The sequence below is a fragment of the Calonectris borealis genome, chromosome 22 (assembly GCF_964195595.1).
Source record: "Calonectris borealis chromosome 22, bCalBor7.hap1.2, whole genome shotgun sequence".
NCBI lineage: Eukaryota > Metazoa > Chordata > Aves > Procellariiformes > Procellariidae > Calonectris > Calonectris borealis.
Window position 1 is genome coordinate 4,080,914 of NC_134333.1, and position 15,350 is coordinate 4,096,263.

Below are 15,350 nucleotides of genomic sequence, written 5' to 3' on the forward strand. Positions count from 1 at the left end.
TAAGAGCAGATGAGGAGACAGACTTCTCAGCAGTGCAGCTCCATGACATTTGTTTGCCTTTTGAAGGGAGGGTATTTCTCTTAAGGCAACTTCATCAGGCCAGCTTCCTTTCTGCTGTCCCAGCCCCAGCATTTGCAGCTGTCAGGGGCACAGAGGCAGAGAGCTGGCCGGTGGCCTCCTGGTTCTCAGAGTGTGGGGAGAGGCTGTGCTTCCTCATGTGCATATGCATCTGTCTGGGCCTGTGGGCGTCTTTGTGCCTGTGTGTTGACATTTGCATGTTCATTTGCAAACGCACCTGTGAGAGTGAGTGTGAACATGTGTGTGAACAAGTGCATTTATGAGCAGCAGTGAGACAGAGCAAGATGAGAACGGATCGGTCGATGTGCCCATGACAAGGGATGGAGACTGGTGATCGTAGTGTGGGTGTGTGGAGTGAGGGGAGAAGGCTGGGGGGAATTTGGAATGGATGTATGCAGAAATGGGATGAAAGTCAGATTCATGGATGCATGGATGAAGAGGGGACGAGGAGACAGGAGAATGCAAGTGTTATAGTGAAGGAAGGAGGGCTGAATTCAGAAGAAGAAGAAAAGCTGAACGCACAGGGGGATGAGTGGATGTATGGAATAATGGAGAGGTGCAGGAAAGCAACCTTGTGCCTACAGATATGAAGAAAGCAGAGGGAGAGATGAGAGAGGGGTCTCAGAGAGTAGGAAGAGGGGTTAGAACTGGTAGGGTCCTGGAGAGATGGGTAAAAAGAGGGGTGGACGGACAGATGAAGAGCGGTAGAGAGGAAGAGTGGAGAGCGAGAGTGGGTGTTACAGTGAAAGAGGGCTGAAATCAGGGCAACAATAACTGCTGAATTCACAGAGAAAAGAGTGGGTGCGTGGAAAGGCAGGCGTACATGCAAGCAAACTGGTAATGCTAGAGATGATGGGCTCAGCCCCGGCCCCCCATCCACCACCGCCAGCCCCGCGACCCAGGAGCACCGCAGCCAGCCCCGCCAGCCCTGCACCCCGGCACCGCCACATCCCGCCGCTCCACCGCCCGCGCCTCGCTGCCCCCCGCCAGCCCCGGCTCTCTGCTCCGGCCGTGGCGCCTCCTCTCTGGCGCCTCCTCTCCTCTCCGCCGCCGCCAGCTCCGCCCTGGGGCTGAGCCCTACGCCAGCACCGCTCGGGGTCTCGCCCGGGCTGAGAGGGCTCGGTGGCTCTGCAGGGGCACAAGTTGCTCTCCTGGGGAATGGGCTCTCCCCTCCTCCAGCAAGGACTCCCCAGCAAGGATAAGGCTGCACAGTGCCGGGGGCAGCCCGGGGCAGCAGCAGGGCCCTGGCCCAGGAGATGGACCAGCTTCCCAGAGCTGTCTCCGAGCTCAAGGACTGGAAACAGCAGCCACTGGTATCCTGCGGGTGGGCGTGAGGAGGTGAGAGCCTCCCTTCAGCTGCCCCTCTGCAGTCCCAGCACCATGCCTAAAAGTTGTGTTGAGGCAAAGGGGGTATGAGGACACAGTGTCCATGGGTGTGCAGGGGTCAGGGAGGGCAGGGGTGAGGTGGGAATTACACAGTCAGAATATAGGTGAGAAGGGACCTCCAGAGGTCATCTAGATCAACCCCCTGCTCACAACACATCCCAGTAGACCAGGTTGCTCAAGATCCCATTCAGTCCATCCTTGAACACCTCCCAGGATAGACATTGCATAAGGTCCCTGGGAAACCTCCTCCCCTTCTTATTTCTGTTATCCTGTTGCTTAATCAGATTTCTTCATGTCTCAGTTGCTTGTCCTTTGCCTCTACTCTTATTGCTGAGCACTTCCAGTGTCTTGGTCCATCTTCTCTGCCTCCTCTGATTAAGTAGTTGTAGAAAGCAAGAAGGTCTTCCCTGAGACATCTCTTCTCCAAGATGGGCAGGCCCAGTTCTCTCAGCTTCTCCTCACTTGCCATGTTTGACAGTGCCCTAACCCCCTTGGTGGCCATTGTTGGACTTGCTTCAGTATGTCTTCAACCTGAAAACCCCAATGTGGAAGCAGTACTCCAGATGTGGTCTCACAAGGACGAGAGGGCCAGGGACACTTTCCTGCACCTGCTGGCAACACTTTGGCTGTCACAGCTCAGGATGCGGTTGGTCTTCTTTGCCAAAAGGGCACGCTGCTCTCTTAGGTTCAGCTAAGTGTCTCCTAAAACCACGCAGCCTTTTCTGTGGATCTGCTTCCTAGACAGTGACTCCCCAACGTGTGTGACTGCATGGGCTGATTTCTACCCCAGACGCAAAACCTTGCCCTTGCTCTTTTTGACCTTCATGAGGTTCGAGTCAGCCCATTTCTTCATGGTCACAACTCTTAGAGGCTGGTAGTCCAGGCAATTTTTTCAGCCTGGACTACCAGGCTTATCAGCCTCCTAATGAACCCATTCATCCTCAGGAAGTATGGGACAGGGTGTCAAAGGTCCTTTTAAACTCCACGTACACACTTCCCCTGCCCTTCCCTTCTCCACGGTACCTGTTACCTCCTGAGAAAGCAATGAGGTTGGGCTTTGGCTACACTGGAGTCTCAGCTCAGAAGCAGCTCCATGGAGAGGGAATCAGCCCTGGCTGAGCTCTCCCAGCAGAGCTCCCTGGCACTGATCTCACCAAAGGTCCCTAAGGGAAGGGGGGAAACCCTTGGGTCCACTGCCTGCAAGTAGGACCTGAGCTCAGGCTGACAGACATTCAGCAGGGGAGATGCATTAGACCCACTGTGCACAGCCCACGTCAGAAAGAGGGTCTATAATGGACACCCTTGTTGGACAGCAGCTGGCTTTGGGGGATGCGGTCTTGAATCCAATGTCCTTTCCCTCCCAGGGCAGTCGGACTGAGATTCCAATGTGGGGCATGAAGGTCCTTGTGGGCTCAAGTCCAAAGCAGTCATCAGTTCTTTGGCTTTCCTGTGCAAGCCATAGAGTCTCTTCTTCTACGCACAGCACAGTCATGTCAGGCTTCATGATCCTTTCATTCAGTACCTGTTTGATCCAAGGTCTCAGTCCCTGCCTCACACACCACCAGGTCAATGAGCTGCACAAGTACATTTGACATTGGCTTGGATACGAGGGGGCCTGTGTCCCACCCCAGACATCCCCAGCACTGCATTGGAAGCAGATCCACTCAGGGATGGCCAGCACATGGTCGGCAGCATTCCTCAACCTTTCTCCTTGCCCATAAAGCAAAGCCCACCCTTTTCAACTCTCCAGTGCTGCTCTCCAGGGCAGCTGTGTATTGGCCTGGAGAGGCAAGGAGGGGGGACTGCCAGCCATGCTGAGACACTTCCAATATCGTTACACTGAATTAAACTAAGGATCCAAACTGGAGTGAAACCATCCTTGTTGGGGCCTGAAATAGGCAGCGGCAGTGCGTGAGCTCTGCAGGGGCAGGAAAAGGAGGGCTCAGGAGACCGGGGCTGCATTTCAGGGCCTCTTCCCTGGACAGATCTCTAGCAGGCTGGTGCCATCACCATTTGGCTGCACTCAGGCTCCTTCTCACCCTGGGAAACTGCTGCTCTGCAGTGCTCATGGAGAGAGCAGTGGAGAGTGTCCCTGCCATGGGCAGCACATTCCCCCCTCATGAGTGACACACAAGGACACACACACACAGGCTCATGCACACTGGCATGGAATCCTGCACAAATTTGTGCTCCCAGAGCATCCTCACAAACCTGGCTGCTTACAAGTCCACACAAGTAAAGAACACACAAGCAAGACAACGAACCATGCACTCTGCTGAGGTCCCCTGGGGACTGGGAAGTGTTAGGCAGGGTAGGGTCAAAACCTAAGAGCACAAGGCACACACCTGGGGAGGCAACAAGAAATGAGCATGGGGGTGAGCTGAGGAGGGAGGGAAAGACAAGGACATGGCACGTCCTCATGCGTGGGAGCCCACTGGACCTTCTTCCTGAGAACACCACTTCAAACAGCCCCACCAGAGTGACCCAGGCCGACATCACTTGCCTGCTCTGGACCCCTCCAGCTCTTGAGCTGAGTCTTCTGCCTGCACTGCTGCATTCCTGCCCTCCAAATCCTAGGGCCTTTCATGTGAGTGCTCAAAAGAAGTCTTCATTGGAGAATGGGCATGGCACAAACCTGGAAATGAAAAGGCAGCAGTGTTGGAAATCAAAGCACAGCCCATATCTTTAGCTGCGATGGTTTGCATTCAAGATGAGCTTCTCAGAAAATTGTTACCTCTGCAAAGGGTGCCTCTGCCTCTATGGCAGTGAAGGGCAGGTATAAAAGCCAGCCCAAGTCCGTGCTCTCTCATCCCCTTCTCTTGCTCCCTTCTCCTTGGGAAACAGGTGAGTCTGAAGCCCCTTCTCCTCCTCTTCAAAGCGAGATCTCTCCTTGATGGACATCTCAGCTGATATTGGCTCTGTCCTGTGCTGGGGTTTGCATGTTCTTGTCATGACAGAGGGAAGCGAGGAGAAGCTCTGCTTAGAGAGAGGCTGGGATGTGGCTGGGGGGACTTTTGGTTTACGAATTAGGAGAGAGCCTCCGTGGGCCAGGTTGCTTTTTATTGGGTGATGAAGTCCATGTGGCTCCTAGCATATCTTTCAGCTCCCCACTCAGTATTAGCCTTGGCTCCTTTGTCATAGTTTAACCAGGCTGTTCTTCACCCATGCTTGTGCTCTGCTTTGTCCCTGCTTCTCTCCCAGGTGCACCTCAGGCCCTGAGACATGTCCTGCTCCAATCCATGCCTTCCATGCCGACCCTGCGGCCCGACCCCGCTGGCCAACAGCTGCAATGAGCCCTGTGTCAGGCAGTGCCAGAACTCCACTGTTGTCATCGAGCCCCCTCCCGTGGTGGTGACCCTGCCCGGCCCCATCCTCAGCTCCTACCCGCAGAACACTGTTGTGGGATCCTCCACCTCTGCTGCTGTTGGCAGCATCCTCAGCTGTGATGGAGTGCCCATCACCTCTGGGTGCTGTGACCTCTCTGGCATTTCCAGCCGCTACTGTGGCAGAAGGTGCCTCCCCTGCTAAAGATGCTGGGAAAGCCCCACGAAGACACCTTGAGGAACTCAGAGCACGGTGCTGGGCAGGGCATCAAGATTTTGCATGAGTTTTCAGTACAGCTGAATGGCTTTGCCTTTCTTTCCCTTTTCTTTTTTTGCTTCAGTTCTCCTGGGCAGCAAGGTCCGCCCAGGGCCAGCCTAGGGGGGACGATTTGGCTCCTGTCCCTCTATGGGGCAGGCAGGCTGACATCATGCAAGAACTTCTTCACAGCCAAGGACCACAGACTCTTGGCTGCCCCCAGGGCTCCCTGCACTGCTGTCCTCCACTTGGAGTGACTTTGTTTCCCTCTTTTGTCTCATTAAAGTTCTGCTGCATTCAAGCCTGGCCTCCATGTGCTCCTTCCCTCTCCGGACGCTCCCCAAGCTGCCAAAGGAGAAAGGTGTTGCTCTGGGGTGGAAAGGGGTGAGGGCACAAGGAGACCCTTCTCCATTGGGAGAGGAATGGGAGGTTGGGACCCCCTGCAGAGGCTCCGCTTTTGGGCACCATCCCTTGGAGCTGAGGAAGTCATCCCTGGCTGTTCTGCTGCCAGGGACCATCAGGCCTTGCCTTGCTGTGTCTCTGCCCACAAATGCCCAGAGAGGCAGGAGGCCCTGAGGGGTCAGCAGCCCCATGAGCTCATGAGGAAGGGCGTTCCTTTTTGCCATGGGCAGGAGTCTCAGAAAAAATTTGCCATTTCTGCTGAATGCATTGAGGCTGGAGATTGGAGCTAAACATGTGGGAGCCGAGGGCAGTCAGCACAGAAATGGAGGCAGTGAAACGGTGTCTTTCTGAGGGAGATCAAATTGCTCTGTTACAGAGCATGCAGGAGAACCTGAAGATCAGCAAGGATGCTCTTGGGTGCACTGATGTGGGTGAGGAAAGATTTGCCCTCAGTAAACTCATGTGAGATGCTCTCAATCCCCTTCCTGACTTTCATGAGTTTAGGAAGGGCTTCTGAGAGCATTTCCTCCATCTTCTTTTCAGGGACTGAGTAGGGACTGTCCAGTCAGCTCCTTGAACACCCTTGGATGCATCCCAAATTCATACCTATGGAGTCTGTGGGGAGGCGCAGGGATGTGATAGGCCTGAGGAGAAGCCATATCACTAAAAACTGAGGAGAAATAGGCATCGAGTACACCACCCTTTTCCCTATCATTTGTCACCAGGTCCTCTTCCTCACTGAGCAATGAGACCACATCTACTTAGCCTTCCTTTTGCTGCCAATAGGCTCAGAGGTACCTTTCCTCATTCCCTCCCTTCCAAGGTTCCACTCCAGCTGTGCTCTGGCTTTTCCTGACTCACCTTTCCACACATTGCAGAAGACAATCCTTGTGCTCTGAGGAGGCTCTCCTTGAAGGTTATTCAGCTCTCCTGGGAACCTCTGAACTCTAGGGCAGTTTCCCATGGCATCCTGCCAAGCACATGGGTCCCTGACAAGACTACGATATGCTCTTCTGAAGTCGGGGGCAGTAGTCATCCTGTTTGTCTTGGCCAGTCCTCTGAGGATCTTAAGGTCCACAGTCTCATGGTCACTGCAGGCAAGGCTGCCCTTGAACTCTACATCATCCAAGAGTTCTTCCTCATTTGTGAGTAGCAGGTCTAACCGAGCCTCTCTCCTAGTCTGTGCATGGATTGCCCGCATCAAAAATTTGTCTTCCATATGCCCCAGCCATGTCCTGGTTTGCTTGTGCCCAGCCATTTTCCTCCTGCAGCGGATACTGAGGTGGTAAAAGTCACCCATGGGTACCAGGGCCTGTGACTGTGGGGCTTTCCCCGACCACCTGAAGAAGGCGTCATCTGCCCCCTCTTCTTGAGCAGGAGGTGTGTAGCAGGCATGTAACTCCACCACCACCTGTGCCACAGGGGAAGTGAGAGTGTCTCCCCTGGTGTGCTGTTCCCCATGCATACCTCTTCTACCCCTTGTGCTTCTCTTCAGTCTCTGGGAGACTCCCCCTCCATACCTACTTTAAACTCCTCCTTCCCTGTTTAGGGGTGTTGGCAAAAACACTCTTGCCTCACCTTGCCAAACACATTCCACTCCTGAGCAGTAGTCCTCACTCTTCCAAGAGGGTCCCTTGGGGACAGAAGCCAAAGCTGCTGAGTGCTGCCGCACCCCACTCCTGCCATGCACGCTGCCTAAATGAGCTGGCAAGGGAGAGGGATTCTCTTCTGACTTCTGTGCCTCCTTCAGGGTGTATGTCCTTCCAGCCCTGTGGGACTAACTCAGATGCCAAAGACATCCTCGTGTAGAGACTCTTTCAGCCCAAGCTCACTGCCCTGGAGGCAAGGACCTCACAGAGCCACCTTTGTTCCCAGCATAATTCATAGAATCATAGAATGGTTTGGGTTGGAAGGGACCTTGAAAGACCATCTAGTTCAATCCCCCTGCCATGGACAGGGACATCTCTCGCTCGATCAGGTTGCTCGAAACCCCATCTAACCTGACCTTGAACTCTTCCAATGGTGGAGCATCTGCAACATCTCTGGACAACCTCTTCCAGTGTCTCACCACCCTCATTGTAAAAAATTCCTTCCTTATGTCCAACCAAAGTCTACACTCTTTCAGTTTCAAGCCATTGCCCCCGTCGTGCCACTACAGACCATGATAAAACACATTTCTCTCTCTTACTTAAAATGCCCCTTTAGATACTGGAAGACCGCAAGAAGGTCCCCCCAGAGCCTTCTCCCCTCCAGGCTGAACAACCTCACTTCTCTTAGCCTTTCTTCATAGGAGAGGCGTTCCAACGCTCTGACCATTTTCGTGGTGCTCCTCTGGACCCTACACCTCTAACAGACTCTACAGACTCTTCCCACTCTCAGTGAAGAGACATCAGCTCACAGACGGGACTTACCCCATCCCAAAGCAGACGTGCACAGTAAATGGGACAAATCATCTTTCTGGACACACTGATCCAGCAATTGACCAGTCGTGGCCTCTGAACGCCCCAGCTAGCATAAGCTCACAGCAGGGCCTGCATACCTGGTCACGTGTGCATGCCTTGCTTCATCATGTGATCTGAAGTGAACCCAGAGGCTGTCCCACCAGAGCCTACAAGCACCTCCGTCCCAAGGCTAAAGCCCATATCCCTGTCCACGGTACTCAGGGACAGAGAGAGAGCAGGGAAAGGGCTTTTGTGTGGGTGAAAGGGCTCAAGCGGGGCACCTTACTCTCACCAGCTGCATCTCCCGCTCTCACCGAGCGCACATGAGTCTTCCCTCAGCCACTCTGAACCCTTGGACACAGGACTTGCAGAAGATGACTCCGTCAAGTCCAACACCTATGCGGTGGCCCTGCACAGTGTAGACAGCCTCTCTCCCTTTGCCTTGAGTCTTCTCAATTAACTCTAGATGACTAGAAGTCTAAATTTGTGTGTATGTGTCGTTTAAGCCAGCTGTTTAGTTTATCTTGAGTGTCCTTTCCTGGACTCCTCCAGCATGTGAGATGAGTCCTCTGCCCACACTGACATGTTTTGCAGCGGAAATGCTTGGGCCTCTCACCCTGTCACACAAAAGATGCCTCCACTGGGGAATGTGCCTGGCATAAAGCAGGAAATGAAAAGGCAGCGATTCAGGAAACCAAAACACAGCCCATAGCATTAGCTGGGATGTTTTGCATTCACGATGAGCTTGTCAGAAAATAAGCACCTCTCCAAGGGATGCCTCTGGCAGCCTGGGGCAGTAGAGGTCCATGATAAAAGCCAGCCCAACTCCCCACTCGCTCATCCACTTCTCTTGCCTCCTTCTCCGAGGGAACCAGGTGAGTCTGAAGCCCCTTCTCCTTCTCTGCTTTCTTGAAACGGAGGTCTCACTTCAGTGGACCTCTCAGCTGACACCAGGTTTCTTCTATGCCAGATCATGGGGCTGCTTGTTAGGAGAGAGGGAAGTGGGGAGGAGGTTAGACATGGAGGGAGGCTGGGACTGTACGGAGGTGGCTTCTGGACTCAGGGTCTAGGCGGTAGCTGCATAGGGGCTGCTGGCTCTTTTTTGGGCATGGCAGGACGAGCCCAAGAAGCCCTCGTACATCTCTGCACAGCCTCCACCTCCCAGCCCTGCATGTTCTTTGGCTCCCTCATGGTGTGGTGACAGCCTGCTCCTCATGCATCCCATGTTTTGCTTCCTCCTTGCCCTCTCTCCCAGGTGCACCTCAGGCCCCACAACATGTCCTGCTACAACCCGTGCCTGCCCTGCCAGCCCTGCGGCCCGACCCCGCTGGCCAACAGCTGCAATGAGCCCTGTGTCAGGCAGTGCCAGAACTCCACCGTCGTTATCGAGCCCTCTCCCGTCGTGGTGACCCTGCCCGGCCCCATCCTCAGCTCCTACCCACAGAACACCATTGTGGGATCCTCCACCTCCGCTGCTGTTGGCAGCATCCTCAGCTGTGATGGAGTGCCCATCAACTCTGGGTGCTGTGACCTCTCCTGCATTACCAGCCGCTACTGTGGCAGCAGATGCCCCCCCTGCTAAAGATGCTGGCAATGGCCTCGGATAAGGACACCTAGGAACTCAGAACATGCTGCTGGATGGAATATCAAACTTTGTGCTGCTGTTTTAAGAGCAGCTGACCATCTCTGGCTTGCCCTGCAAGGGCAAGACTGGAAGGGGCCAGCCTTGGAAAACACAGCCAATGTCTATCTTTCCCTCACCCTTTTTCTCTCTTTTCTTTCTTGTCTTGTGCTCCCATCAAACCTGCTGGGAGGACCCCAGAAACCAGCCTGGAGTGATCTGCTTGCCCTTTGCCGGGCAGGTCGACAGGTACCCTGTGGGAACTCAGCCACAGGAAGAGGGGAACAGATTCTTGGCTGCTCCTGCTCCTCCCCACCCTTGGAGTGACCTCATTTCCCTCTTGAGACTCATTAAAAATTTGCTGCAACCCTGCCTGTGTCCCTTAGGTGGTCCTTCCGTCTGCATCCTGACTGCTGATGAAGATAACCATTGCTTTGGAGGGGAATGAGGTGGGGGCACAGGGGAACCCTTCATCACTCCTAGAGGTATTGGAGGGTGGGACACACTGCAGCGAGTCCTCTTTCAGGCACTGCCTCTTGAAGCTGAGGAAGACAACCCGAGTCACGACACAGCCAATGGCCATCAGTCCTTGCCTTGCTGCAACTCTGCTCAGAAATACCCCCTTGGCCCTGCAGCACGTCATGTGAAGAGGAATCAGAAAAAGACATTGCCAAAGGATGGCTGGAATTGGGCATGGGTAAATAGCCTTGGGGATGGCCCACAGTCCCTACTCCACCTGTCGCTCCCCTCCATCACCCGATCTAGGGGCCATGGCCAGCACGATTGCCAATGGGCTGCAGGGACAGCTTCCCCATGCAGCCCTATCACCCTTCAGCACAACATCTGTCATGGCCCACCTGTTTCCATTTCCAACCTGATGGCTGAGGTGTTGACAAGTTAGTATTGGTATCAGCTACAGCAGGCCACACGCTGGAGTCCCCTATCACCCCCTGGAGTGAAGGCAGGCCCAGGACAGTGACTGGTGCCCAAACATGCAATGCTGCTCTGTGCTGCCTTGTCTTCCTCAAGCACAGCTTTCCTGAGGCCCAGGAACCCTACAGTCCCACAAGTGCCACAACGCAACTCTGGTCTGGAAAAGTGCTGTGTGAGAGGAGATACGCCCAGCTCCTCGGAGACATGGCACTGACAGTGGGGTTTGATTCTGCACTCAGCAGGATCCGTGAGCTGTCCCTGAATGGCACAGGGCATGCAGCAGCCCAACCATAGGGCACATGTTGGAGTGCCTTCCCGCAGGCACCAAGCTCCTTCAGCATTCCCAGAGCCCTGGGGCTGAAGTGGCCCTTGTGCTCTGTGCACCACCGCTGCTCCCCACACACAGGCCGGGTCCTTCCCACATCTGCAGAGTCTGGGACCCTGTGGTGTGGTTTTTTTTCCCTCATTGGGTAATGGCAGCACCCATAGCTGCTCCAGCTGATTTGCAGGCAGAAAGAGAAGACAGGTAAGGGTGACATTGCAGTGGGTGTCTGCTACAGGACACCTGACCAGCAGAACCAGCGGATGAGGCCCTCTACAGACAGATAGGAGCAGCCACACATTCACAGGCCCTGGTCCTCCTGGGGAACTTCAACCACCACGATATCTGCCTGAGGGACCACGCAGCAGGCCATAAGCAAGCCAGGAGATTCCTGCAGTGCATGGATGACAACTTCATCACCCAAGTGATAGAGGATCCAATGAGGACAAGTGTTCTGCTGGACCTCATATACACCAAGAAGGGAGGGCTCGTTGGGGATGTGACGATCAAAGGCAGCCTGGGCTGTGACCATAAAATGGTGGAGTTCCGGAGGGGAGTAAGGCAGGTAAATAGCAAGCTTACCACCCTGGATTTCAGGAGAGCAGACTTTGTTCTCTTTAAAAGGCTGCTTGGGAGAGTCCCCTGGCATAGGGCCCTGGAGGCAAGCGGGGACCAAGAAACTTGACAAATATACAAGGACCACATCCTCCAAGCTCAAGAGCAAACCATCCCAATGAGGAGGAAGTCAGACAAGCGTGCCTGGAGGCCAGCGTGGATGGATAAGGAGCTCCTGGCAAAACCAAAAGACAAGAAGGAAGCATGCAGGAGGTGGAAGCAAGAACAGATAAACTGGGAGGAATAGAGAGATGCTGTCCAAGCATGCAGGGATGAGGTTAGGAAAGCCAAAGCCCAAGTGGAACTGAATCTGGCGAGGGATGTCAATGGCAACAAGAAGGGAATCTGTAAGGACACAGGTGACAAAAGGAAGGCCAGGGGAAATGTGGTCCCACAGCTGAATGAGTGGGCCTTCTCTGATGCCACACAGCCTGACAACACAGGACTTGCAAAAGGCTGAGGTGCTGAATGCCTTCTTTGCCTCAGTCTTTATCAGCATGATCAATCTTTAGGAATCCTAGGTCCTTGAAACCAGGGAGGAAGTTTAGAGCAAGGGAGATGTACTCTTGCCAGGAGAAGATCAGGTAGGCAATACTTAAGCAAACTAGAGACCTCCCTCAAAATCTTTACGTCTTGTAGGCCATGGTAACTCAGGTGTTTTGCAAGGAAAAGTCTTCCCCTGATTGTCTGTGTGCCATGCCCAGAAACGATTTTTCTTTTCAAGCATCATGCTGTCCACCCCATAACATCCCAGTGGTAGAGGAGGGCCCACATAAATTTGATTTTGAGCAGTGCTGAAATAATGGGGAACTCATCTTTGCAGCCCTCGATATCCAAAGCCTGGGGAAGTCTGCTTAGTATCCTGGGTAAAAGATTAAAAGTCTACGAAAGCCAGCAGTGCAGCCCCCCCAAGCCCTACAAGTGATGGCTGGAGTGACCCTGTTGGGAGGGAAAGAAAGAGAAAGACATGGCACGTCCGCACGCAAGGAAGCCCAGGATTGCAGGGCCCCTTCCTGTCCATGCAGCCACAGGCAACCCCACCAGTGTGCCCCAGGCCAACATCCCTTGTCTGCGCTACACCCATGCAGCACTTGAGCTGAGTCTTCCGCAGGCACTGACACATTCCTGCCCATAAATCCTGGAGCCTCTCAATCCCAGCACTCAGAGGTTTTCCATGAGGGAATGGGTATGGCGTAAGGCAGGAAATGAAAAGGCGGCACCAGGGAAAACAACCACCCAGCCCATGTCAATAGCTGGGATGTTTTCCATTCATCAGGGGAACCTTAGAAAATTAACGCTTCCATAGAAGCTACGTCTGGGCCTGGGGCAGGTCAGGGCCACCATAAAAGCCAGCCCAACTCCTCGCTGTCTCATCCACTTCTCTCGCCTCCTTCTCCTTGGGAACCAGGTGAGTCTGATGCCTTTTCCCCACAACCTTTTTCTGTTCATGAGATGCGTGCTCCTCCATCCTATGCTGGGTCACGGTGCTGCTTGAGAGGGGGAAGAAGGGCAAAGCTCTGACTCAGAGAGTGTCCAGAAGTTGGCGGAGAGGGTGCTTCTTTTAGGAGGTAGTCAGCAGCCTCTTTGGGCCTGGCAACACTTTGCAGTACTGTGTCAGGATGAGGCCAAGAAACCCTTTAGCCTCACTGCCCAGATTCTACCTCCTGGCTCAGCAGGTGCCTTTGAAACACTCATGGCAGGGTGACAGACTTAAGGTGGGATGGTCCTTACCTGTGCCTGCGTTCTGATTCTTCCTGACCCTCTCTCCCAGGTGCACCTCCAGACCCCTACAGAATGTCTTGCTACGACCAATGCCTGCCATGCCGACCCTGCGGCCCGACCCCGCTGGCCAACAGCTGCAATGAGCCCTGTGTCAGGCAGTGCCAGAACTCCACCGTCATCATCGAGCCCTCCCCCGTCGTGGTGACCCTGCCCGGCCCCATCCTCAGCTCCTACCCGCAGAACACCGTTGTGGGATCCTCCACCTCTGCTGCTGTTGGCAGCATCCTCAGCTGTGATGGAGTGCCCATCACCTCTGGGTGCTGTGACCTCTCTGGCATTTCCAGCCGCTACTATGGCAGAAGGTGTCCCCCCTGCTAGAGCCACTGGTGACAGCCCGGACAAGGATCCCCAGGAAACCAACAGCTGATGCCAGACTGAGGACAGAGCTCCCGGCCATCCATTTCAGAGAGCCTGAGATTCCAGTGCTGCCCTTCCAAAGGAGGGCAGCTGGGGCTCTCTGAAAACATGGCCAAAGTCTGACTTCCTTCCCTTCCTCTCTCTCCCATCTATTTCTTGTCTTCTACTTTTCTGGGCCATAAGAACCCCAGAGTCAACCTGAGGTATCTGCTCCCTCTGTGGGGCAGGCAGATAGATGGCCTCCAGTGTGGATCTCCAGTGTGCGTGTTGGGCACAGACTTTCTGCAGCTGGTGGTGCTCTCCCTGCTCTGGCCGCTTCCTCTACAAGTGAACTCGTTGTCTTCTTCAGAGTCATTAAATTTTTCTGCATCCCAGCCTCTGCCTCCACATAATCCTTTTCTTGGTGGACATTGTCTCGTGTTGCCAAGGATGAAATGTATTGGCTTTGGTAGTTTGGGGCGAAGGTGAGGACACAAGTGGACTTTTCATCATTCCCAGAGGAATGGGAAGATGGGACAGAGGGCAATGAGTCCCTTCCAGGCACTGTCTCTTGGAGGTGAGGAAGACACACTCAGCTCCTCCAAACCAGTGCTGTTCAGGCCCTACATTCCAGCATCTCTGCTCAGATATGGGCTCTTGGCCTCAGAGCATGTCCTGCAGATGGGGAGGTTGACCACTGCTGTCCCCTAGAGAGGAGCCTAGTGCTGCTGGAGCCTCTGAGAGCTCAGCAGCTCACAAGCTTGTGTTGAAGGGAGTTCCTCTTGCTTTGGATAGCCCTGTGCTGGGAAAAGAGGCTCCATCAGAAGATGGCCACAAAGGATGCAAGAGTGGGTGTGATCTGAGAAAAAGCCTTCAAAACAGCCCCACCTTCTCCTCTTCATCCCCCTACCTGTCTCCAGAATGAGGAAGTATGGCCTACACTGAAGGGCAAGGACAGCAAGGACAGCTCCCCTATACACCCTCCACACCCCAAAATTTCCTGCACAGCCCAGCGGTTACACACATGTGCAGGGAAAAGGCAACTCACAGGTAGATAGTGAAATCAGCCTGGCCAAGCCACACACCAGGGCCCTCATGCCTCTCACACACCCCCAGCTCCCACCAGACAGGGAGCCCCAAGGACAGCAGCTTGGACAGTGTCCAAGCCCCCATGGCTGCTCTGTTGTGCCTGGTCTTCCCCCAGGCATGAAGCTGCTTTCCCCAAAGCTGGCGCTTCTCCTGGCAGGGCCTCTTGCCCACCTCTGCCTAGTGGTCTGCTTCCACCTTGTGGTCTTGGACAGAGTTGTACAGCCTGGTCCTACTGCAGAAGAAATGAGGCAGGGCTGGTGGAATCTCACGAGGTAGGGCATGGGAAGGGCTCCAAGGACTTGCAGAGTGCACTGGGGAGAGCAGGTCCTCTGGATCCCAGCACACGGCCATGCAGCAACTGGAGGGTTCACAGAGCAGTTCTGAGTATTTTCCAAAATTGTTTGTAATCGTGTAATTCCAGGAAAGAGCATTGCCACGTAGCATGTTATTTATGTTTTTCATCTTCCTTTGAACTGTGACCTTGGAGGGACACATCCTGGAGCAGGTACTCTAAGAGACAGGCCTGCAGGAATATCTGAAGAAGCAATGTGCAGTAGAGAAAACCATAAAGCAAAGAGCAGCAGCAAGGAACCTTTGTACAAGCAGTGCCAACCTCCTGCATTGCCCCTCATGTCTCCAAAGCCATTGGGCAGAACAACCACATAACACATGGTGAAAATGAGGGAACATGAGACTCTTTCACCACCACCTTCTTCCTCTCAAGCCACTGACACTGTCCTCTCCTGGAAGAGGATCTCGGCCTGCA

The 15,350-nt window shown here is 54.2% G+C and overlaps 3 protein-coding genes across 3 annotated transcripts; all 3 read left to right on the forward strand.

Moving 5' to 3' along the window:
- Positions 1 to 4,686: 4,686 nt before the first annotated feature.
- On the forward strand, positions 4,687 to 4,992 carry LOC142092095 (feather keratin Cos1-1/Cos1-3/Cos2-1-like). Its single transcript, XM_075171834.1, has one exon. It carries the CDS (start codon positions 4,687 to 4,689, stop codon positions 4,990 to 4,992), a length of 306 nt encoding a protein of 101 aa, XP_075027935.1.
- A 3,620-nt stretch (positions 4,993 to 8,612) lies between these two features.
- Positions 8,613 to 9,539, forward strand: LOC142092096 (feather keratin Cos2-3). Its single transcript, XM_075171835.1, has 2 exons — positions 8,613 to 8,761; positions 9,142 to 9,539. Exons 1-2 carry the CDS (start codon positions 8,693 to 8,695, stop codon positions 9,466 to 9,468), a joined length of 396 nt encoding a protein of 131 aa, XP_075027936.1. The 5' UTR covers positions 8,613 to 8,692; the 3' UTR covers positions 9,469 to 9,539.
- Positions 9,540 to 13,171: 3,632 nt separating this feature from the next.
- On the forward strand, positions 13,172 to 13,477 carry LOC142092097 (feather keratin Cos2-3-like). The gene has a single exon (XM_075171836.1). It carries the CDS (start codon positions 13,172 to 13,174, stop codon positions 13,475 to 13,477), a length of 306 nt encoding a protein of 101 aa, XP_075027937.1.
- The last annotated feature ends 1,873 nt before the right edge of the window (positions 13,478 to 15,350 follow it).